The sequence below is a fragment of the Macadamia integrifolia genome, unplaced genomic scaffold (assembly GCF_013358625.1).
Source record: "Macadamia integrifolia cultivar HAES 741 unplaced genomic scaffold, SCU_Mint_v3 scaffold1765, whole genome shotgun sequence".
In the NCBI taxonomy this organism is placed as follows: domain Eukaryota; kingdom Viridiplantae; phylum Streptophyta; class Magnoliopsida; order Proteales; family Proteaceae; genus Macadamia; species Macadamia integrifolia.
In genome coordinates this window covers 90863-116548 of record NW_024868344.1, presented here as the reverse complement: position 1 = coordinate 116548, position 25686 = coordinate 90863, and the positions used below count along the sequence as shown (strand labels likewise).

The window sequence follows — 25686 nt, the reverse complement described above, 5'->3', positions numbered from 1 at the left end:
ACCGTCTTGGGCATCCTCCTTTTCGCGGTCCACGAATCGGCCTAGATATCCTCTTCGGATCATTCCTTCTATTTCCCCCTTGAGGTGCCAACAATCTTCGGTGTCGTGGTCGTAGTCCCTGTAGAAGTGGCAATATCTGTCCATATTGCATCTCTCGGGGTGCCGTCCCATCTTCCCTGGCCACTTCATGGCTCTGGCATCCGGGGAGTCCTTTATCTGCATCAGTACATCCGTTTGTGTCCGGTTCAGGGGCACGTATTTCTCGAACTTCCTTGGTGGACTGGGTGCCCGACCACGCTCAGACTTTCGTCTTTTGCCTTCTTCGGAGGGTTTGTCATCGCCCCTTGAGATCCTTTTCCTTCCAGTCTTCCTTTCAGCTTCTTCATCTGCTTGAAGGGTTTCTTCCATCTAGATGTACTTATCGCACCGAGCTCTCAACTCGGCCAGGTTCCTCGGTGTATACTTCGCCAAAGACCTTTTCAGATCCTTATCCTTGATGCCTCCCAGCATGGCTGTGAACTCTTCTTTCGGGTCCAGACCTCTGATCGTGATCTTCTCTTGTTGGAAGCGCTTCATGTAGTTCTGCAGTGATTCTCCTTCATGTTGCTTGACGTTGGTCATATTCAACATAGTCTTCTGAAGGGGTTGGCTACTGAAGAATCCCTTCACGAAGAAGTAACTTAGATCGTTGAAGCTGTGGATCAACTTCATCGGTAGACGGTTGTACCATAGCCTTACCGCTCCTATGAACGTCAATGGCAGGGCGCAACACATGATGTTTTTCGAGACTCGATGGAACTGCATAGCGACCTTGAAGCCTTCTAGATGATCGACGGGGTCCCCAGACCCATCGTAAGTGTCATACTTTGGCAGGCGAAAGCTGATCGGGAGCGGGTCCCTCATAACCTCATCAGCTAGAGCCGTGTCATTAGTGAGGTCTGGCTTGCAAGCTCCCGTATGATTTTATGCCACCTTCTTGATCTCATCTTTCAGGTCCAGGATCATCTGCTTTAACCCTGAGTCCTCGTGTCTATGTTCGTCTCCTTGGCGTGGTTCTCCATGTCGGTCTCTGGCGGCACGCTGCGTCCTTCCCCAAGGTGAGGGACTTTCCCTCATTGCTCAGTTTCAAAAATTATGACCGGACCTTATCAATCCTGTACTGCTCCGGTCCTCGTCTCGAGCTCTCTTGGGCTGGATATGGGGGCCTCGCGGTGCTTCGCCAGTCTTTTGAGAGACAACTTTGGAGACCTCCTTCATTGCCTCGGCCATTCGGTCATATTTTCCCTGGAGGGCTTCGAACTGCTCCCTTGTCACATATTCCTACGCTCCAAGAGGGGGCGGAGGATTACTATCTCCGTGCACCGAATATCCAGCCGAACGCTGGTACCTCACGAAACCTTCCCGATCATCGTTTCCCCTTTCTCATCCAATTTCCGTCGAGGGAGGGAGCCCTCCTGAAGGTTCCTCCTCCCCCATGTTCATGTTCAATGCTACTCTCATCTTCTTACAATTGTAGGTTCTCCCCACCATTACTGTTGGTTCCCACGGACGGCGCCAATCTGTTGCTATCGAAAATCCGTATAAGCTGATCCTGCACAAGCATAGAAGGTAGAGGCCCAGAGCTTTGTTTGGGGTTAGTCCTCCGACGCTCAAGTTAGAGCTCGGCCGCACAGTTTTTTTATAGGAGTAATGGTGTGGGTTTTGATGCTTACCTTTTTCCTCCTCTCCGACCCTCTCCTTTTCGAGTCCTACTCGGATACGTCCTATCTCCTTCAAAGGGGAATATTCTCTTTATGCGGTTGACGGAGTCAGAGTCCTTGCAACCTCTATTAGGTGGGCGACACATGTCCTTACCCTATGGGGCAATCAATTTGGCCGTATCAAACCTTATCCCACGATATGCCCATAGGGTTGCCGGAGTAGGCCAGCCATGGGTACCAAAAAAGTAAATGGGACTTGCCCTGCTTTAAAGTAAAAATGGGTCTTGCCCTGCATTAATTTAAAAGCATTACGATTGACCCTCTTGTTATATCACCAAAGTTGTCGACAATCCTAATGATCAGCCAGGCGTACTTCTAACTGCCACCATTGGTACATAACCTTAGGCATCCCCCCAGTGATATACCCAACACCTAAACCCCTGCTGGGAAGGTTTGTAGCACAGGGATATGTCATTCCTAATCGCATGCTCCTATGTGAGATAGTACGACTGCATAGTGCCAGCGCGTCTCATTCCACAGGCCGCCAATGCATTCGTGTCTAAGCCTACTACGACATTTAGTCTAGCAAAGCATCATATTCAATAGTTTAAAGTCGTCCATCTCATATCACCAAGCAAGAATAGGTGTTTAACAATTAAAGATATCAGCATGTCAAATCATAATTGAATTTCATAATGCACATGTCAATGCATACAATAGCACTAGTGGATGACTAGTCTACACAATAATGATATGATGATATGGCTAGTCTATAGTCAAAATAACATGATGCAAAGTTCTCTTCCCACTTACCTAATTGTATATGAAGATTACCCTTAGTACGAGGGAGACCCGACGTGCGATGACGCGAGTTCCTAGAATAATCTATCATAAAAGAGTTGGATTTAGTATGCCTCATTTTAGGGTCATAATAATGAGGTATGATGATCCTAATGTGTTTAAAATCACAAGTGAAGGTTACCCGACAAATTTGGGCCCAATTGGAACCTGAGAAGTCGGATTGGTGGGTCAATCGACAGGCAAGACACTCACCAGTCCTTACTCGCCACTCGACCCAGGGACTCTGCCTGGACTAGCGGGCCAAGAGAGGTGGGCTATGTTGCCCACTTGTCTTGCTAGCCTATCGAGCCAACAACTCTGTCTGGACCGACGGGCTAGGTCACCCACCGGTCTTGCTCTCCAATCGAGCCAGCAGCCTACCGAGGACAGGAGGATGCTGGATTGGTGTGTTCGATCATTTCTAGGCACCCACTGGTTAGAATCAAAATTTTGCTATTCTCTCCCATTCTTCATCCCACCATGGAGAAACCAGTACAAGTCGATTCGACCACATTTTCCATAAATCTAAGGCTGCAAACCATGATTACAACCTAGATCTAAGGTCGATCCAAAGTCTTAAGCGTGGATCTTACCTCTTTTCTCAAGAACATCTCAAAACCCCAAATCTTCTTTTTAGCTCAAGAGATCAACAAATGCTTTACAAATCTTGCAAGCCTTCCTCTAAATCCTTCATAAACAACATTTTATTAAACCTTAGATTCACATTCTCAAGAGATAATAACAAGATCCAACAACCAAATCGAAGGGTTTCACTTAGGGTTTCATAAGGGTTTAAGGAATATAAACTTTACTCACCTCAAATCGTAGATCTCGAGATGAGGGTCGCTAATCTGATGTTGAATTCAAGAGATCTGACCATGGCGATGCACAACGATCATCTTCTTCCTCATTTTCTTCTTCCTTCCTCTCTCCTCTTTCTTCCTTTTTTCTCTCTTCTTTACTTTTCTCACCCACCGTATAAAACAATAAATGAGGTGAAAGAAAGGTAATAAATGTTATTTATAGTGGGGTCAAAATATCTAATGACCAGAGTGGTAGGTCACACTGGTGGGTCCGACCCACCTATAACCACCCACCAATCGCCTAAAATTTAGCCTAAACATTGGGACTTTCGATGGGGCTTGGCCCCCGACACATATTTCGCTCTTGGTAATAGATCAACACACGTACTTAACATAAAATATGGCTACATACCTTATTGTGTGTACATGACCCGATGATACGTGCACGTGCATGGCTTGGGCACACGGACTTCACTAGGCATTGACTCCAACTCATTTGGCCAACCTGAGTTCAGAGTCACAATTTCCATCATGTTCCATAAGGTACTCGCCTCAGCTCGCTCTCAGGTCCTGCAAGACCAAATCAAACCAACCAGAAAATTAGACCGGGTTTAGAAACTAGGGTATCACATTTCTTCCTCCTCCTCCTCATCCGCCATTAAAAGAAAAAGTTGTTTACTCTTACACATGTGGCCAGGATCAAATTTTTCGTCACAATTGTAACATAAGCCCTTTTCTCTACGCTGCTGCAATTCAATAAGGCTAAGTTCTTTTTTTTTTCTTTTTTTTTTTTTTTTTTTTTTAAGGGGCAATCCAATGGCTAAATATTGTAGCAATGGCTTGGGTGGTGGTGCAGGGAGAACTAATAATGGAGTTTTAGACCCAAATTTCCTCTAAGAGCTCTTCTTTAATTCATTGACCTTAGCTTCTTAGAGTTTAGCTAATCCAATCGTTTGAAGTAGAGTGGTTGGTCGAAAGGACATCACTTCACAGCTAACCTCTGGTTTCAATCCAGAGATGAAACAATTCACTAAAATTGATGTCGAAAGATTGTGACACCTATTAGCTAATGCTTCAAATTTTATTTGATAATCAAGAACAGTAGATGTTTGGAAAATTTTAGCTAAATAACCTTGGTGATCTTCATATTCTGTTGGACCAAATCATGCCTCCAATGTATGTATGAAACTGTGCCAATAAGGGAACTGGATTGTTTGTTCATCCATTGATACAATTTCCAGGGCTTTCCCTTCTATGTGAAAAGAGGCAATTGGCAACTGGAGAGCTTTATTGGTGCCCTTAGAATTCAAAGAATTGTTCTACCCATGGTTTAAAGTATCGGTGCGTATCGTGCCGTATCGGCCGATACGTATCCGTATCGGTAGGCATCGGCACGATACATACCGATACGATACATGAAAATTTTAAAACCCTTATGTATCGATACGTATCCTACGATACACACCGATACGCACCGATACGTACCGATACTCTATGAAAAATTCAAAATTGAAGTGAAATGTACGTTTCGGTATGTATCGGTATGTATCGGTGTGTATCGATATGTATCGACCGATGCACACTGATACGTATCGATACGGTCATAAAATGACCAAAATGGGTAATTTTTTAGAAAAACACAATTTTTTGAGGTGTTTTTGTTCCAAAGTTGCTACCAACCATTTTTCTCTCTAACTAAAGTGAAAATCAAGGTCGGGAACAAGGATTTTACATTTATAGGACAATTACAAACCTTGGATTCTTAGTGCGATACTCTCAATTTACTGTTTATGCATAATACATATTATATATAACTTTTTTTAACTATTTTTTATGCAAAAATGTATAAAAAAATGTTTCCCATCCATTTATGTGCGTATCTTTAGCGTATCTCCGATACGATACGATACCCTCCGATACGTATCTTAATTTTGGCCGACCAATATGACGACCGATACCGATACTTTAATCCTTGGTTCTACCCCAAAAATCCACCCAAAAGGATCTTCCCCGTTGAATTTAGGGAAATCGAGCCTCATTGATCTGGATGGAAAGGAGGAGGACTACTCCATGTGAAAAACCCATGTATTCTTGCTTCCGTAGCTTGAGGATTCTGCACCATGAAGTGGTCCTTTGGTCAAGGAATGATCAATCTTGGAACCCAATGACATTGCTTAATTCATCAGATCTGCAAGTAATCCTTGCTAATGATCTAGCCATTGAGTGTGAGCTTCAAATTGTTGTTTATGAGTTTCTAAGTGTTGACTACATTGAAAAGATGGAGCTAGAAGAGCTAAGGGTAGGCCTAAGATGTCTATTGATAAGGTGGTATGAAAAGATATGCATAAGATAGGGCTCGATTCTAATATGACTTTAGATAAAATTTTGTGGAGGACAAAGACCCGTGTTGCAAATCCCTTATAGGGGATCGATGTTCCTATGATGTGTCTTTGACTACTGCTTTGCCTTCTTCTTTTATCTCCATTTTTCTTTATTTTAACCTCTCTTTTGTGCTTCTTTATTTTCTTATTTTTATATCGGATCCATGTAGCCGACCCCATTTAAGTTGGGGTAAAGTTATGATTGTTGTTGTCATTGGAGAAAAGAATTCTCTCTCTCTCTCTCTCTCTCTTCTCTTTGTGAGAAGACACATCTGCCATTTGTTTTGTCAATGAGAGAGAGAGAGAGAGAGAGAGAGAGACTTCCCTTGATAATAATTACAAAGGGGAAATAACCCTACTTGATTGTGTGCCCCCATACTCACACACAAGAAGTGGCGAAAAGACCACCTTGCCACCTGGTTGGAGGCCTATGTGCCTCCCTGGTTAGTCCCCACATTGGTATATGCCACACGATCAAGTGGCAGGTAGTGATCCCCAGCCCTGATTACAAAGACAAACTTTTCCTCCATTGCACGGGAAGGTCCCCGTGCTAGTTCAAAGTTCACAAACCCATATAGAGTTTTAGTTTATTCCCAAAATACCATCCTGAACACGTTTTGAAACCCCACGGTCGGGGGATTCCTCTTCAATGTGGCTCAAGAAAATTCGATCTTAATAATTACAGTGTCATTTTCTAAATCCCCCAACCCCATCCCGCCCCCACCCCCCACCCCCACCCCACCCCCACCCCCACCCCAGAAAAAAAAAAAAAACAAAAAAAATCTAGAAACTCGTAATAGGAAGAATTCGTCGAAAGGGGTACGTGCGTAATTCCGTGCTTGTCAGAGACTCAGAACCAAAGTGCCCTAGTAAGCATAGTAACTAGCAAGAGACTTTTGGCGGTTCCGTTGGTTTTTCGACTTTTTGTTTTGGTGGCGAAGTCCAGGACTTCCTCTGCAAAATGTTATCCAAATGCTGGCTGAGAAATCCAAACCCATAGCAGTAATTGCTCTCTCTTCATTTGTTTTCTCTTTGCATTCATCTACTACCCTTACCTTGTATATATATATAATTTTTTTTTTTTTTTTTTTTTTTCTAATTCTAGAGGTTTTTGGCTTTCTACGCGACTTGCAGAATCCTTTAATGGCGCTTCAGCCGCACAGGTTATTCTCCATGGGTTGCTTGCACGGAAACTTCACCTGTTCATCTCTGCTTCCATCTATGGTAATGCTTAACAAAGTCTTTTTTTCATTTTTCATTTTCCATTTGTTCTCGGTGTATTTATGTCCCGTTTGGGTAGTGGGTAAATCGTTTGGTTGCAATTAGTATCTGCGACCACCAGAACAGCTCCGGAGTCTCCCTCTCTAAATCCTTCCCCCCTCCTTCCTACACTTGTCTCTTTCGAACTCTGTTTTGACTTTGATTCTAAACTTGTGATTCCTTTTTCTTGTGATTACTACTTGTTGCTATAGTGTGTCATTATTACTATGTATAGCAAGCCATTATTGATTTCATCAATGTGGAATTCAGATTTTACCTCCCTTACCTTTAACCAAGTGCCGTTCTCTTTCTGGATTGGCTCCCTTACCTTTCGGTGTTAAACTTTCTTGTTATTTTCCTTTTGGGTTGAATTTGTTAGTCATATTTTGAATGGTTATTCTGGAATGAACCATTTGACCAAAATCATTTCGACTTGGCTTCTAATAGTATTAAATGCTTTCTTCCTTCTCATTCATGTAATATGAAGCAGGATGAAAGTGAAGTATTATCAGTCAGTAAGAATTTCATTCTTGTTGTGTTGGAACTGGTTTTGCAGCCACAATGTAGGCCATTTCGGAACTACCCAGGCACTTGTTTTCCATATACACTATGTGGCGACAGCAGTAAATTCAGAAGAATGCGGGAATCTTGCAGGGTTGCTGCTAATCAATTGAAAGATCTCAGCTTCAAGGTTGAACAGGAACGTTATATCTTCAGAAGCCTTTCCGATGGGTTCAGACATGGTACAAGCTATACTTTCCAGTCCCAGTTTAGAGTTGGATTTCCCTGTACTGTTAATCCCATGAATACCTTGAGGTATTCAAACAAGAATTTTGGATCAAATTCATCTTCTTGTCAATATGTTGGTCGGGGTTTTTCTTCAGTTCATCCTATAGAGAAGCCCCAGGAGTCAAGAAATTCAGTTAATAGAAATGATAATCTGGCTTTGGGAGTTGGAAACAATGGAGTTCATAATTTTCCTGACAAGAAAGTCCGCAAACCGCCGAAGCGAACAAAGTCATTGGTTGCTCATGGAAGAAGTCATGATGGAAATATACAAGCTTCAGATTCCTCCCGAGCTCTTAAAATGAGTGCTTCTAATGCTAGCAAGACAACTGCTAACATTAGGGATGCAGTGAAGCTGGATGAGAAGGTGACTGAAGATGCCTTGCAGGATGTGAAGGCAGGATCATCTGTTAATTTTTCATCTAAAAGGTCTAGTAAACACCAAGAAGCTAATACGGAAAGACAAAAGATGCAACAGTCAAGAAGTAAGAAACGTGGTGAACTTTCTGGCGCTATTTCCTCTTCTGTTGGAACTAAGGCTAAAGGCTCTAAAAAATCTACACTAGTTGAGCAACGAAATGCTGCCAAAGCCACCCAATCCTCCACTGCTTCAAAAGTAAGTACTGGTGGGTTTTATTAAAGACTCAGGTTATGGAGCTGTATTTGATAAATTATTACTAACTAGAACTGAAGTATTTCAGAATCTTCCTTTATTAAAGACTCAGGTTATGGTGCTGTATTTGATAAATTACTACTAACTAGAACTGAAGTATTTCAGAATCTTCCAGCTGAGGAGAGCCAGGCGGCACCATTGGCAGTGGTCAGCACTCTTCGCTCCACAGACGACAAGTCCACAAAGTCGGAATCAAATGCGAAGTCCACTAAAACTGGTAAATCTCAGAAGAAAAATACTATTACAAAATCAAGCAAGGCCTCCTTGAGAAAAAGCAACAGACCTGTGCAAGATTCCTCCAGCGGTGAGTCGCCAAAGGCTCAGAAATTGTTAGACGAGGGGAAGATTAGGCCTTTTGGGAGCACATTGAAGCCGTTATACCCTCCCACTGGGAAATCTGTTGTAGTAGTGGAGTCCCTCACAAAAGCAAAGGTTATTCAGGGCTACCTCGGGGATATGTTTGAAGTCCTTCCTAGCTATGGTCATGTGAGAGATTTGGCTGGTAGGTCAGGATCTGTACGACCTGACAATGATTTCAGTATGGTGTGGGAGGTTCCATCTGCTGCATGGACTCATCTTAAGAGTATTAAGGTTGCGCTGAACGGGTACCGTCTGAACCTCCTTTTCTTTTAATTGATTTACAAACTAGAAGGAATATTTGCTTAAGCTTCTGGGACTTCTGCTCCTGGGCTTCTGAAAGCCAGCTTCTAGGAGCAGAAAGGCAGATTCGATGGAATTATTTCTTGAAATCTTGACCGCCTGAACACGAGAAGCTCGAAATTTTCTCCTTAGAATCTGGCTTCTGGAAGTGCAGAAGCCCAAGCCCAGAAGCTTACCGAAACATGCACGAAATAGACTATTTGTGCGTTCATAATTTTCAGTTATCGGTGCTTCAATTTTTTGAAATGTTGGTCTGATTAGTATTTATTAGTAACATTTGACCTATATAAATCCTTTTCTTGCAGATTGAAATTATCTGTACTGGATTACATTACTTGAAATCTCACCTTGTTAATTGAACCAATCATCCATCAAAAAACCAAAATATCCTGAACACTTGATGTGGATATTGATATGAATTGAGTAGAATGTACAAGCAGAATCAAGCTTTCCATGGTGCTTCAGATAATGAAGAATCTTTTGTACTTAAGTTAATATCTCTAGCAAGAGTTCACTAATGATATTTTGATCATGTAATCAGTTCAAGAACATGAAGAAGAATTTACAACCGGAGACGCATATAAACCTAGATTTTGAAATAAGCAACTAAATTCCGGTAACAGACCTGTAGTTGGTAATCTGACTGAAGAACACTTAATGGTATTTGGAAAGGAATTGATACAGTAGCAACATAGCAGGATCATAAGACAACTCTTGAAACTATCTTAGCTGCAGCTAGTAGCTGATTATTTTGTTTAATTTTGGTTTTATTTTTTTGTTTTTGGTTTTATTTATTTATTAATCTGCTAGGTAAAGGATCCCAGCTGGAACAGTATCATGCGTTCTATCTTCCATTTAAATTTCAAAAATCTGATTACATATTCCTGATGTGCCTATTACACCTTGTTTTAACTCTTACATCTTCTATGAATTGCAGTGGAATACATAGTGACCGACTTCTATAACACAAATAAGTAAGTTAAAACATCTTGAAGCAATCCTAGCACTAGCTGGAGAAGAATATGAACTGAATGGAAGTTATATATCTTCCCCCTCCGAATAAAACCTTCATAAATGGATTCAGAACAGAATTTGAGATAAACCAGACTCTGATCCACAGGAGAAGATAGCTTAATTCATAAAAGAAAATTTCTGAAGTGGCCTAGATTAGCCAATCTTCATTTCCATGTGATTCCATGCAGCTCAACTTTGATTCATTTGTGCATTGTTGCATGGTTTCTGTTATTATATTTTCTTTCTATAGTTATATATCTTCTCTTTAATTGAGCCTTGTGATTAGAAGATTTACTTGTGTTCATAAAGACTTCTGTGCCTATGTGGAGGTCTGGAGGGGCATAAGCCTCATAACTTGACCTGTGTTCCGTTTTGAAGTGTGGGCATATCAGACCAAAAGGGGGGCAGGGAAAAAAAGTCTATCACCTTAGCAAAGTGAGAGATCCTTGATGCTCTTCCATCATGTACATATCAGCATCCAACACCTGTCCCTTTTTGCTTCCAAATATACTCCTCTTCACTCTTGTAATAGCAGAAAGTGGGACAGGTGTTGGATGCTGACTTGTATGATCAGGTGATCGTACGAGCAGCCCAACTTGAGGTGTTTATCACATTGGTAGAATGAGAGAGCCTTGATGATCTTGCATCACTAGTATAAGATTCCCAACTTAAGGTGGTAAATTCAACATTTACTTTTGGGCTTCTCGAATGCCCTAAAGAGCTGTGGTGGTCAAAACTTATTTATTTACCTCTCTTTTGGGAACTAAATACATCAACATGATAATTTATTATCTCATCTGAAACATGTAGGTCATTGACTGGCTACAAGTTTATTGACCAATGATGAGTCCATCACCTGGCATTCGTCCACAAACTTTGCCTTTATACTGTTTCTTGATGAAGTAACAGGTTTTCATTGGCCAATTGAAAAAAAAAGGGCTATTTGGGATACTATAGAAGCTGCACGTTTATGAAAGTACATGCAACCTGTCCAAAGCTGGGCCATTACAAAAAGCCAGCTTGGTTTTACTTCATACAATTGGGAATGGAGCTATATACATCAACTCTCTATGAACCCCTTCTTTCAAACTCATCAGCTAAGGCATTAGTGGCCCTCTGTTCCCAAGAAAACGAGATATTCCCCCGGTTGCGTAAGAGTTTCACACTAGCCTAATCAGAATTCACTCGCACCGACCTCCATAGGATCTGAAATCCTGAGATAACCATCTATTCACAAGGCTGTGTTATCATAAATAAGTAGTCCCCCCTGGTTGACAGATTTTATTTCTGTTGTGTTAGAATCTCCTCTCCCCACTGAACTTTGCCTTAGTGCTTGATAAATTCCTTCTATAGTTGAGTTGATCAACTAATTGTTGGACGAGGCTTCCTAGGTGACTTTGACGGTTTAGTTCCTTAACAGAGAACTACAAATGACCTGGCAAGCTATGTTTTGCCACTGAAAAGAGCTTTACATGTTTGCAACATACTCTATTATTAGGTTGACAAAAAAATGCTCCCTTTTGGTGGCAGTTCGAATTGAACAATTGAAATTATCAACTAGCTGCCTTAATAGGGTGGATATTGAGAGGGGTGGATGGCCCTAAAATTCCGCCAACTCTAATCTCCAACTCGTTCTATTGGGTTTTATTTGTGGTTCCATATGGATGGTCCACAGTTTGTGATTTTCCCTATGACATGGAGACATAGCTAATAGTGGGCTAATCCCTTGGTTGATGAGTAAACCAAGCAGTTTGTGATTTGTCCTATGATGTGGAGATATTATCCACTGTAATTTTTCTTTGTTCTTGATTTTGTACTATGTGAGAGTTGTGGTTTGATGGTGCTTATGGTCTGATACCTGATTAATGGTTAGCATTTCTAGGTGAAGAGTCCAATTGCTCAGAGATAAGGAGCAGAAATACATGTGGGTATAGATAGCATGGTTGACCCAGGAGGTCTGTGGACCTTCTATGTCATCCCTCCAAGTGACTGAAAAACTGGATGCCATCTAGTGAAGAAAATTAGTCAAGTATAACTTGCCTTCATTTCTTCATTGAAATCGGGTTTTGTTTCTGGTTCTGACTGTTCTTGTTTCTTTTGGTTTGGTTGGATTTTCAGGGCAGAGAATCTTATCCTTGCATCTGATCCTGACCGTGAAGGAGAGGCAATAGCCTGGCACATTTCGGAGATGTTGCTACAGCAGGATGCTTTGCATGAAAGAATCATTGTAGCAAGGGTTGTGTTTCATGAAATAACCGAATCGTCCATCAAAAGTGCCCTGCAGTCTCCAAGAGACATTGATGTGGACTTGGTTCATGCTTACCTTGCACGTCGTGCTCTTGATTACTTGATTGGATTCAACATTTCACCATTGTTGTGGAGGAAATTGCCTGCTTGCCAATCTGCTGGGCGGGTCCAATCAGCAGCTTTGGCTCTAATATGTGATAGAGAAATGGAAATGGATGAATTTAAACCACATGAATATTGGACTGTTGACGTTGAATTTAACAAGGAGCCTGGTTCCTTGGACAATGCCTCCTCTCTCACATCACACTTGACCCATTTTGATTCTAAGAAGTTAGAGCAGCTGTCAATCAGCTCACATATCGAGGCGAAATCTATTGAACAGAAGATCACTTCATCAAATTTTGAAGTGGTGCGCTCTAAAAGGAGCCAAGTAAGAAAAAATCCTCCTACACCATACATAACATCAACTCTTCAGCAGGATGCTGCAAACAAATTACATTTCACGGCCACGTACACTATGAAGGTTAGGGTCAATTTCAGTTTTCTTTTCGTCCCTCATATTTGTCCACTTTTCCTTCATTCATTGACATGTTTTTCGTCTTATATATGGAGACTGATGGTTTTATTCTTCCCTTCTATTTGGGACTGATGAAGTCTAATGGTTCTTTAATTTTGTTATTTCTATCTAAAATAATATCTTATGTTTGATCTATTGTACATTGAAAAACTTTATAGTGATATTTGAACCATGTAGGTTTAATGTTTGCATACTACATGCCAAGGTGGATATTTATAATTGTCCTTTACATTTGGTTGGACTGGTCGGCTTCATTTTTGAATTTTATAGGTTCTTATAATTGAATAAATTATGTCCTTCCATATGTCATGTATGAGTCCAATGAACTCCCCACCGACTGATTTGACATTGTTGAGACAATTTCAACAAATAAGATCCTGTGTAGAAGGGAAAAAAAGGGATGGCCTGTGGGAAGTCACTTGAAACTTGAGATGCTGCCATTTGGGTTTGCGGTTGAAAATAAGTGTAGATATGTGCATTTAAGTGTTGTGACAGAGATACATGAGTAGGTGCCGCATAGATGACCTAATTTTAGATTTGTAAATTGAATCTGATTGGTGGCCAAGAAAAATTGTGGATGTTCGGTTGATTTTATTTCTTGAATTCACAATTGGCTAATAGTGCAGGCTCTGAGGAGAATAATAATAATGATAAAGAGCTTTAAGTGGAGAAATGATTGCAGAAATTGTGGAAATTGAAAATTGCAGAAGTAGAAAAACTAGAACATAACCAATCACTCTTAGGATTTATGGAAAAACTCTTATAGCAATCACACTTCTCAATCAACTTGATAAAAAATTGCACTTTTCAATCAATAGCACACTGGAGTTTCAAACTTTTATCGACCCTATGAAATGAAGAGCTTTCATATATTTTTTATTTATTAAAGAGGATACTCCCTCATTGTCATCCTATGCTATTGCCTCCCATATAGACTCCAGTCTATCCATTTGAGGATACTTGAATTACTTTGGTCTAACCAACTGCAACATGCAGCAATCAAACTATTGCACGTGCTAAGCAATCAAACTTCTCATGCTAGATGCCTATTCTATTGCCTCCCATATAGCCTCCAGTCTATCCATTTGAGGGTACTTAATTACTTGTAGTCTGCCCCAACTGCAACAAATGCTTTACTCACCCACCTAGAGCGACTCTTTGAATTTAACAAGATCTAATACATAAAAAAACCATGCTAATGTCTGGCCAAACCATCCATTCAGTTTTGCAAGATTATCGAATTGCCTCTACACTATTATTAGTAATCCATTAATTCGTACGACTGTTCCAGTGAGTAACCTGCTAACATTCCAGTTTCGGCTGCTGACATGATGAAGAAGTTGCATTGAGGTTTTCTTTTGAGTGGTGGAGAGGGTCTCTGAAATACACCATCTGGTCAATTGGAAATATGGAGGCTACAGAGGTACTCACAATCTGTATGTGAATATAACCTTCACTGTGTGATGGTTCTGAGAACCTCAGAATTGTAGAGACAGGTTATGGTTGGCATAAATGGGATGTCCAATGAACAAGATTGTAGTTGACACATGGATTTTAGAACTGTGCTGTAATTAAATTTATTGATGTGTTCGTTCTGCATATCAGAAAAGAAGCAGCAATGGAGAAGATAAAAATGACATGGTGTTGTAATAGTTCACTAGTGGAACAGTTCACTCAGATCTGCAGCTGGGCAGTAAGTAAAGATGCTAAGGTTGTTAATTATGTACCTTCAGGACCATTGCCCTTTTATGTGTAGTCAAAGATTTGGAGGTGGATGATGTAGCTAGGCTGCTCAATCTGTTAGGTAAAACAGAGTACAGACAGAATGAATATTGAGGTTCTGGACTTTTGGGAACTCAGGAAAGAACACAGTGAAGCCTCCCTAGAGGTCCTTCTTGAGACTTCAAAATAATTTTCTCAAGGAGGCCAACTGGGTAAAGGAGCCCTTAAAAGGTTAAGTTCTTTATGTTGACAGCAGCATTGGATAAAATTGTAACCATAGTTGTCAAGGCGCAAAGCGACCCAAGTCGGTCGAGGGGGAAAAAAAACCAAGGCGCCCTTTTTTTGCTAACTATGATTGTAACCATGAATCACTTGATTATTATTTATTTATTTTTGCCCCCCCCCCCCCCCCCAAAAAAAAAAAAAAAAAAATATATCAACGCTCGATTGGGATGGGACATGTCGCAAATGCTTGTTTTCCTGTCTTAGAGATGAGAAACTGTACAGCAGGTGCTGTTCAAGTCATGCATTTGTGACAGATGGGATATCGTCTTGGGTGAGTTGGAACAGGCATTGATCCTCTGAAGAGGTGCTGCAACATTTGATTAGAAGAAACGCTTACAAAAGGTTGAAGGAGTATGGCTATTGATTGATCACACAGAGGCTGTTTATTGGACCATCTGGCATGAAGGAGCAATAAGATTTTGAAAATCAGGTCAGAAGCAGTTTGAAAAGAAGTTGCAAGTGAAAAGGAACTTTACTTTCTTGGGTTTCTCAATTAAAGAAATTTAAAGTGGAGAATATATAGCATGCATGCAATAGGCAAAGCTACTTTCTATAGTCTGTTGCAGGCTGTAAATATGTGTAGCTTTTGAGGGTTTGCTGGTTCCTATCCTTGCTAATGAAACATTTTACGCTAGTAAGAAGCTATAAGTTTCACATGGGCTCCACATCATCATAACGATGTCAAACTAGCAAATCACCCGAAGAATTAATCATCGGTGGCTTTTCTGTGGGCTTCAAGGCCCGAATCTATTTGTTACCTGCTATTAATTTTCCTAAAATTTATTGTATAATGTTTCATTGTCACCTATCTCATGGAACCTGTTTTTCTATGTAATTCAGCTTGCCCAGAAGCTATACGAGGGAGTTAAACTATCGAATGAGCAGGCAACAGGATTGATAACATACATGCGGACAGATGGTCTCCACGTAGGTATCACTTTGGCTGCATGAAGCCTCCTTTTAGTGTGGATTTTATTCAACTTTCAGTAATGTACATTAAGTTTTTCTTTAAACTTTTCAAGCCATTAAGCATATTAGCTTTATCTTCTTTTCGTCTTAGTCTAGTGTAATGAATTTAATGTCATATTGTAATTTTTTTTTAGATATGTAAGATTTTGCTAAAAGACCATAAAGTCATACAATAAGCCTCAGAAACACACTTTTGCATGTTAAGAATTTGTACTTTGGCGGTATCTGAAGCTTCCAAATTAACTTATGCGGAAAAGGGCCTAGTGAAAGATCCAGGCAGGATGGACTCTCTGCATCCAGTGGAGGAATATAAGCCAACTGAGATGTTTTACTTGAAATTTCCCATTGCCTATCAAGGATCAGCAACCCACCTTCTGACACTAACACATTCCTGAACTATCCTCTCTTTTATTCCTCACTAAATACAAAGAGACTAGGGGCATCTCACTTTGGAAAGGCTCCTCTCCAGATCAGAAGTCCGACAATTTATTCTTACTTCCTTTTCCCAGATCTACCATATGGACCTCAAAAATGAGGGGAATGACTTAATACAGACTATGTGATATCATCGACAACAAGGTTGTCAAAACGTTGCCTAGGTGTCCCTGGCAATTTTTTTGATAGGCGCCTGGTTGCTGTTGCCTTAATTTTTGATCCCCCTTGACCGCCTTGGTTCGCCTAGTGCTTTGACAACTATGATCGACACAATAGCAAAGATTGTTGTGATTTTTGAGTTAGGATAAAAAATGGCTTTCAATTGTGTGGTAAAAATAAGCCCAAAATGGCATTCACAGTTTAAGAGATCGAGAGCATGGTTCGAAATCTCACCGAAATTTTGGTGTTTTTTTTGTTTTTTTGGCCGAAACGAAACAAGGCCCGAAATAACATTTGTACAATATTTAGGTCGAAATTTTCATATTGTTTCAGTATCTCACCTGTCTTGGTACATTCCATGTGTTATAAATACCATATCTCAGTCGAAATTTCGGTATTTCGGTCGAAATTTCTACTGTCTCGCCTGTCTCGGTGGTTTTGGTTCTATTCATAGTTGTCACGGTGCCAAGGCGAACCAACACGGTGGAGGGTTGTCTAAGCGCTTAGGCAAGAAGGCGCCCGCCTTAAGGCGAACTAGGCGAACAAGTGTTAGTTTATATTTTTCCTATTTTCTAACATTATTTAGTATGTTATATATACCTTGTATCATAAAAAATCAAGATTAAGCCACATCAAGTCATTAAAAATCAACATTTAGCCACATCAAATCATAAAAAATTAACATTAAGTCATATTAAGTTATAAAAAATCAACATTTAGAGAAATACTCTTATTCTATAATAAGTTTGACTAGTCAAATGATTTTATTTTTACATGAGACTTTTTGTATTAGTTATAATATAAAACCAGCTTTCTAACAAGTCTAAGATTACTTAAATCTGAGTTGCAATGACAAAGTTATGCTTCAGTCAAACTTTTTTAAGTGCGCGAATACTGTTAAAATTGCCTGAATGAAAATAATTTTATGAATATCAAAACAAAATATTTTTTTACCGGACTTTTGTTTTTAGCAATGTTTTAACATGATAGAATTTATAAAATTTTCATAATTGAGAAAAACCCTAGCATTTAAAAGTTGAAAATCGTCCCTATAACCAAAATCCAGTTTTTGTTCTTGGACTGGGGGGTTGACTTTTTATCATTTTGGAATTTGATTTTTAAACTATTTTTATTGGATTCAAATAGGGGGTATTTGCTTATTAATGAATAATATCTTAAGTAAATTACTTGAATGATATTTGGCATAAATAAGTGCCGAAACACAAGGCGACATGCAGTGCAACAAGGCGGCTGTCGCCTAGGCCCCAGGCAAACCGCCTGGACGCCTAGTCGTCGCCAAGGCGTCGCTTTGACAACTATAGTTTCATTTGCATATTTTGAAGGAAAAACACTCCAAGTCTCCAACAAGCCTCTAATTAGCCACATCATCACACATTTTGACTTCCATTGTACTCCTACAAGATCTCCACATTCAAAGCTTAGGAAAGATAAAGTTCTTTCTCTAAAACCAGGTAAAATTTTCAGAATAGTTGGATGGTTGTTGCCAAACAAAGGTGCAACTCTAAAACAATGTCATGTCCTAATATTTTTGCATTTTAATGTTCTAAGCATGTTTATTAACCTTAAAATAAGTTACCCACCAAGTTTCAGGTCAAAATATGGCCGTTTGACCACCGAAACAGTCAACCGAAACAAACAAAAAAAATACACCATTTCGGCCGAAATTTCGCCGAAACAAAACTTCAGTTTCTGAACCCACCGAAACACTAAAACGAAACGAGATTTCGAACCTTGATCGAGAGTGCACGGAGGAGAGAGGTCGAAAAAAAAGGGGGAAGGGGACACTCCTTTTACTCGCTGATTTGGAGTGTGGTGGGGTGTTGTAATTTTGTTCACTGATGTAAGAATCTTTAATCCTCCATCTGCATTTGCGGGTAATTGTACTTTGCCTTACACTAAGAGTTATATGAAAGTTAGAATGCAAGGATTGTGATTAACTAAGGGAGAAAGAGAGAAGAAGAAGAGGAAAAGGATAGGGTTGGAGAAGAAGAAGAAGGAGGAGAAGAACAATGGTAGAATGTGTGTTGAGAATAATGCCTCTCTAACACATATATATATATATTACTTCACTAATAGATTACAAGTAATTACATTAGGGAGGTAAAAAGGGAAAACAGATACACCCAAACACTTTGGGGGGAAGAGAGAAAGAAGAAGACTGAGGAGACAAGGTGTCCAAAGGAGTTTTGGAACCAAAAAGTTTTGTTAGCGTATGGTTGATTAAAAAATAGCAATAAGGAGAGCATCAGACCAAAAAATTTTAGAAACACGCATGCCAAAGATAAGACTCATACTGACTTCCATGAAATGATGATTTTTCCTCTCAGCTACCTCATTTTGTTTGGGTGTGACAACACAAGCCAGCTGATGGATAATGCCATTATCCGTAAAAAAGTATTGAGGACCACCATATATATACTCCCCTCCTTTGTCAGAACGAACAATCTTAATCTTGGTGTCAAACTGTGTACATAGCATATGATAAAAATTTTTAAAGGCATCATACACATCACTCTTATGCTCCATCAGAATAGTCCAAGTAGCACGGAAAAATCATCAACAAATGAAACAAAGTAGCAATAACCAAGTAAAGAAGTAGTAGTAGAAGGCCCCATAACATCATAGTGCACAATGTGAAAAGGAACAGTAGATCTATTACCATGATAAGGATAAGAAGAACGACAATGTTTGGCAAAAATACATGGTTCACAAGGAAAGACATGGGAACTAAGAAAAACGAAGTAAATAAATGAGGTAATTGTTTCCTCATAATAACAAAAGAGGGATGTTATAAACGTTAGTGCCACAACATCACAGAATCCACAGAACTACTGTTAGTACGTCCACACACATAGGATTGAGCTCTAGCCAAAAAAGATGATTGAGGTTCAAGTAAGTAGAGCCCTTTCTCCTCATACCTACTGCCAATAATCCTCTTCGTCACCAAATCCTGAAAGAGACAATGAGAAGGAAAAAAAGTGACAACAATTTAAGGATTTTGTTAAGTGACTCATAGATAAAAGATTAGTGACAACGCTAGGAACATGAAGAACAGAGTCAATTGAAATGGAGGAAGAAACAAGAATGCTACCCTTACTAGAAATGTAGGAAAGAGAGCCAACATCTACCCTGACCTTATCCTTATCGAAACAAATAGAGTAAGAATCATAATAATGGGACGTACCAGTCATATGATCCATAGCACCATAATTAATAACCTAAGATCGAGCTATAGGAGCAGATGAGGAAACCTGCAAGGCTAAAGCTAAGGAATCTGGCACTATAAGTGAAGAGGATGATGAGCCCCCCAGCTGAGACATGACCATACAGAATGCGGCAATATCCTCCTTAGTAAGGGAGCTGTGCTCAGCCTGTATGCTAGGAGTAGACCCTGTAGTATCAGTCTTAGTCTGAACATTAGGCTCTAGCTCCCCCTCTACAACCACCACGTGCACCACTAGATCCACCATGCGTACTAGGGGGACGGCCATGAAGAACCCAACATCTCTCTTTGATGTGCCGAGATTTCCCACAATGATCACATCGTCTGTCATCTCCACGAGGTGGCCCTTAACCTTTGCCGCCACCACCACTCCAATCTCTCTGAGAGCTAGTAGTAAGAGTTGACAGCTCAAGAGGGGGTGTAGCTTCCATGGCCACCCTCCTAGTCTCTTGACTCTCCTCACTCTGCAGATAGCTACACACTTCATCAAGAGATGGAAGAGGAGACCGGCCCAAGATTTGTATCCAGATTGGCTCAAACTCTGGATTTAAACCACCAAGCAAGATAAGAACACACTTTTTTTCAAATGTTCGGTAAACCTTAGCTTAATCCTTAGGATTGGACAATTGAAGGTCCCTATAGTTATTATACTCTTCCCAGAGACTAATGACTGTGTTGTAGTATTCAGAATTGCTCGTACCTCCTTGGTTCATGGTAATGACCTTTTGGAGTAGTTGATAAACCTTAGTTGAGTCACCCACATGATCAAAAGTTTTGGTGACGCTGTCCCAAATGTCCTTTGCAGTCTCTTTTCTCATGAACCTTCTTCCAATCTCAGGTTTCATAGAGAATATCAGTCAAGTCATAACACTGGAGTTTTCTCAGTCTCCCATTTTGGATATGAAGGGTCACTTGGGTTAGGAGCTATAATGGTACCTATAACATACTTTAGTTTTACCCTACTTTGGAAGGAAAACTTCACAGAATGAGCCCAATCCAAATTGCTGGTGTTGTCCAACTTCACAATAGAGATTTGAGTATTTGGGCTATCATAAGCCATAGGAGTAGGAGGAGCAATACTCGATACGCTGGCTGAAACATCGGCAAAGAGGGCTCCGAGTCCACTATCTTTAGACAAATTATAGATGAGGAGTCACACACAAGATGGGGAGTACACAATCTACCCATATTTTTCTTCCCAAATACTCAGAGATAAATCCCACAAAGGGAAAAAACACAATACCAAAGAAAATCCAGATCAAGGCACACATTAAGAGAAAGAAGTTATGTTATAACACTTCAAGAGACCCAACCAATACATTGCACAACCCAATATAGTTGGAATCCACCATAAATTGCACTTTGGAAGCCAGCAAGGGAAAAAACAGGGGAAGCGATAACTGTAAATCAGTAGAGAAAGGGGCTGTGAGCTCATACCTCTATCTTCCTAGGAACGAGAGCTTAGCAGTCTGGTAGAGGAGCCTTGGGCGATCCAAATGAGGTATACCTCATCTCCAATGGCTGCAGGATGAGAGAGAAAGAGGGTTCCCAAAGTGAAGCTGGCTGTAATCATGGTTTTGCTGGATTTTGTTGCTGTGAACTCCAAACAGCTTCAATCCTTCTAATTCTTTACATAAAAACTCTTCTTGGGTTTGCTTTGACCCTCTTTCAAGCTCATCTCATAAGTTCTTCAAGTTTTTCACATAATGATCTCTTCCTTGGAACCCTTTTGTAACCTGGAGTTTCAAAGTGAGGAAATAGAAGTAGGAAACTTGTAATCCAACTCTCAAACCAAGATCTTGTGCTCTGATACCAAGTTAGAATGCAAGGATTGTGCTTGACCAATGGAGAAAGAGAGAAGAAGAAGAGGAAAATGATAGGGTCAGAGAGGAAGAAGAAGGAGAAGAATGATAGTAGAATGTGTATTGAGAGTATTGCCTCTCTAACACATATATATTACTTTACTAATAGATTACAAGTAATTACACATACACCTCCCTAGGGAGGTAAAAGGGGAAAATTAAGAGTTACAATATAACATAACTAGTGACGTAACTAGTTCCCAAACCACCCTTAGCATAATTTCTAACAATGAAAACTCACAAAAGGAAAGAATATGTCTTGATTGTAGGAGCATCTTCTATTTTTTCCTGCTATTTCAAACTTTAATCTGTTTTTAAATATTATTCCATTTTCCCTCTTTCTTATTTTGAAAAGGAAAAGAACAACAGCGTCATTCTAAATGTTATTCCGAATGCTGTTATGTTCTCTTTACTTATTCGAAAAAATATCTTTAGTTAATTTATGTATGTCATGATCCATGTATGACCAGATCTCTCTGCCTGTTGGCAAAGGTTCTTTGAAATTTGATTAGAGAAGAATTTTCTCCATAATTTTGTGGTAGTTTGCCTTGCTTGTTCATTGAGCTCAAACTTTGATGGGATTATCATTAGCAACTTTGAGATTTGACTACCATTTCCGAATATTGTGGAGGTTTGGTGGTGGTTCAACTTCCCTCTACTCTTTTTTTTTTAAACATTATTATTTAACAAATCTTCAATAAGAAATTCAATTTTTGTATAACCATTGTTCTTTTGGGATCAAATCATAACTTGTTTGGTGTATCCACATGTGCGGCATGCCCTTGCATGTCTACTTGTTGGTTACTGTAACTGTAAAAAATATGGGTTTTGATGCAATGCATGTCAACTTTGAGTACATATAAATGGGTTTTTACATTCTCCTTAGCTATTAATGGTTGATATGAGCTTTGGCCATTATAATAATCAACCAAGGTTCTAAATATCGGGTTTTGACCATTTCAACTGAAATTTCAAGTAAACCATTGATTTTTTCCTGGCTTGGTGGAAACCATGGTTTTGACCCCCAAATATGTGTTTTTTTTTTGTCTGATCTTTTGTGTACATCCTATTTTTGACATTTCTAACTTATTCCATGGATTAGTTCATAAACACCTAAAAGCTTACTTGTGGTGTCCACCCAAGTTTGCTAGTGTACGCTGAGTTAAGCTGTACACTAGTCTAAGTTTACATATAAATTACATATTGGGAATTGATAAACATGATTAAAACAAATAATTTCGACACACAACCAATGTATAGATCGGGTCATTCTAACTAACGTATAAAAATTGAAAGCATTCTACTATGTTTACAACTACATTGTGCAAAGAAAAAAAGGGGGGGGGGAAGTTTACTTTTTTTGCTCAAAGTACTCTTCTTTATGTAGTGGATTTCCTTTGGTTGTGCAAAATATGTTGACTAGAATCAAAGATAGAGAATTTTTTTTTTTTTGCTTCAATCCAGTCTTCCCAAGAGAAACATTCGAAATATGGGAGAGTAGGTCGAAATGTGCAAAAATGAGCTTGTTTCCCATGGAATAAGTCATTTTATAGGCAAACCAGGCGATTTCTGGGAAATATCGGTGGAAATGGGTCAATACCACTTGAAACCAATTGAAACCTTGTGACTTTATAATGTACCATGTAATTTCGTCTTGGATTGGTTCAATATGGTCGAAATGGTCAAAATTTCAGTCGAAATAGTCAAAATCTTGAACCATGTAATCAACTACATCCGGTACAAATGGTTCAAATTGGTTTATGTTTACATCCCTTTAATATTATCAGGATCAGCTTCTCACATTTTTTTGTGATATTAAGTTTTACAAGTGAACTCATTTAAGTATTTATTTATAGAACATATACACATTGTTATATTATTTTTTATTATCTACTTGAACTGTTATCGTTTAATATGCTCTCTTTTCCCATATTTGATTTAAGGTTTCCAATGAAGCTGCAGAGGACATACATTCCATGGTCATGGAAAGGTCAGTAAAGGACATTCTGCATCCATGGATATATGCATGCACATAATTTTGTTTTCTGGAGGCTGTCTATGATGTTTATGTTTTGTTATCAATGTGTTGTAAGGAAAATTAGCGTTTCCCTCACTTTCCAGAACTTATTTATGGTTTTATACAAGTAGAATCTTATTCTTCATGATTCCCTTGCTTTTCAAAGTTATTTATGAATTCATATGATCGTTTAAATTCATATACCTTTCTAGTTCAACGTAATACGTGCAAATCAGCTAAGACTTGTCATTGACTAAGTATTACTGTCACAAGGGTCTGTCAAGTTTCCAAACATCAGAAGCGTAGTTCTAAATCAATTTTGACCGAAATTTTGCATATTTCGGTGGTTTCGACCCAACCCGAGATGAAACCAGGTATTTGGGTTGCAAATTTCGGTATAAATCTCGCAAATTTTGGCCCAAATCACAGAAACCCGAGATTTAGAACCATGATCACAAGACATCTATTCTGCCATGAACAGATTATGAATCCAGTATAGAGATGACATGGTCTAGATTAACCATGTGTCAAATTTCAGATACTAATTCATACCCCTGTGTATTGGCATGTATCCTGTGTTTGTCCATGCATATACTCTAGCCATTACTATGCAATTCTCCTAACTCTGAGCTGGAACAGACGTTTTGGATAAGAAAGACCATGAAAATGGGCGGTTCAGACTTCAGATCTGTCTATCGACTTCCTGAAATGTCACAAACATTTTTATCCCTCATCGAAGAACTTTAAGAAATCATAAATTTTGCCCCTCTTTTAGGTGCGATCCTGGGGGGCAGAAGCCCTATTTGGGTTTGTCATGGGCCCTCCCCAGTGTTAGATAACTCAAATATGATAAGTAATGGAAATTCTGTAAATATATTGAAGTTTACCAAGGGGGATTGACAGGACGGTCAATAACCATTACTTAAAAGGTTATTTGGTACCAAGGAGGATACAAAAAGGATTTGAATTATGGACTGAGGATAGACTTGGAAGGAAATAAATTAAAGGGACAAATGGAGATAAAGACAAAGGGGAGGGCAATTGTGGAAGTGGGGATATATGGCGACAATCAAAACATTGTCACTACATTCTTCAACCACCCATAATGGAATACCCAAATCAACGTAACTGAGATTCAACCCAAGAGAGAAATCTCTCTCATTTGAACATGGAGCGGCATGAAACTCAAAGGGAGGGATTGCTGTACCTGACTCTACTCAATCCAACAAATTCTAGCCCCAATAATCAACCATTAACATGGGAACCAGCTACCGCAATCAGACCAGGCGCTGGCTTCAAAACCAGGTTTAATGTTAGATCGATATCTCACAGATAAGGAGTTCTTAGGGGCTGAGATTCTGGGATTTGAATGGCCCAAGGGATGGCAGTCTAATTCTAAAATCTTAGATTAACAGGGCTGTTATTATGGGTATGCGGATCTTTTCTGCTTCAGCAGTACTGCCAACAAACGAAGAGAGACAGTAATCGAAAATAAAGATATAGAAGGAAGAGAACAAGTAAGAAGGACTAGGAGTACGGATGGGATTAAGGAAGGAACCAAATTTGGAAATGGAGGAATCGTACCTGAAAGAGTAGGTTTTAAACACAGGGAGGAGCAAGAAAGAAGAGAAGAGGAGGAGGTGGAGGCGGCCACCAGCCTTGCACCACACACACGACCGTGAAACCATAGTTTTTTAGGTGGTAAGGCGACGGAGGTGTTTGAGGGTCTTTCGGAGCGCCTTAGTGATAAGACGGGCATAAAGCGTTGCCTTATCGACTAAAGCGTTCCTGTGTAATTTTTTTTATAAAACCAATCTATTTGGCTCAAATCCTAGTTGAATCCTATTACTCATATGTTAAATAAATATTAAAGGTTCATATTCATACCAATGTAAGATATTCATCAAGAAAACAAATCAATAAAGTGAATAAACTAAGTTCATCTTCATCAATCATCAATCATCAATCATCAATCATCATAACATATTAACATATAATATAAACACATAATTATGAAACAAAATTATAAATATAAAGAAAAGAAGACAAAAA

At 39.5% G+C, this 25686-nt stretch overlaps 1 protein-coding gene across 2 annotated transcripts in view; it reads left to right on the top strand.

Moving 5' to 3' along the window:
- The first annotated feature begins 6571 nt into the window (after window positions 1-6571).
- The window catches only part of LOC122064796 (DNA topoisomerase 1), a 57854-nt gene continuing 38739 nt past the window's right edge, over window positions 6572-25686 (top strand). Inside the window, exons 1-7 of one of the 2 annotated variants that reach the window (XM_042628544.1) lie at window positions 6572-6726; window positions 6859-6948; window positions 7541-8386; window positions 8549-9048; window positions 12236-12887; window positions 15789-15875; window positions 23561-23607. In XM_042628544.1, coding sequence (XP_042484478.1) covers window positions 6697-6726; window positions 6859-6948; window positions 7541-8386; window positions 8549-9048; window positions 12236-12887; window positions 15789-15875; window positions 23561-23607 — 2252 coding nt within the window. In that variant the 5' untranslated portion in view covers window positions 6572-6696. Of the gene's footprint in view, window positions 6727-6858; window positions 6949-7540; window positions 8397-8548; window positions 9049-12235; window positions 12888-15788; window positions 15876-23560; window positions 23608-25686 lie in introns of both variants that reach the window. The other variant, XM_042628545.1, reaches the window with a different exon arrangement.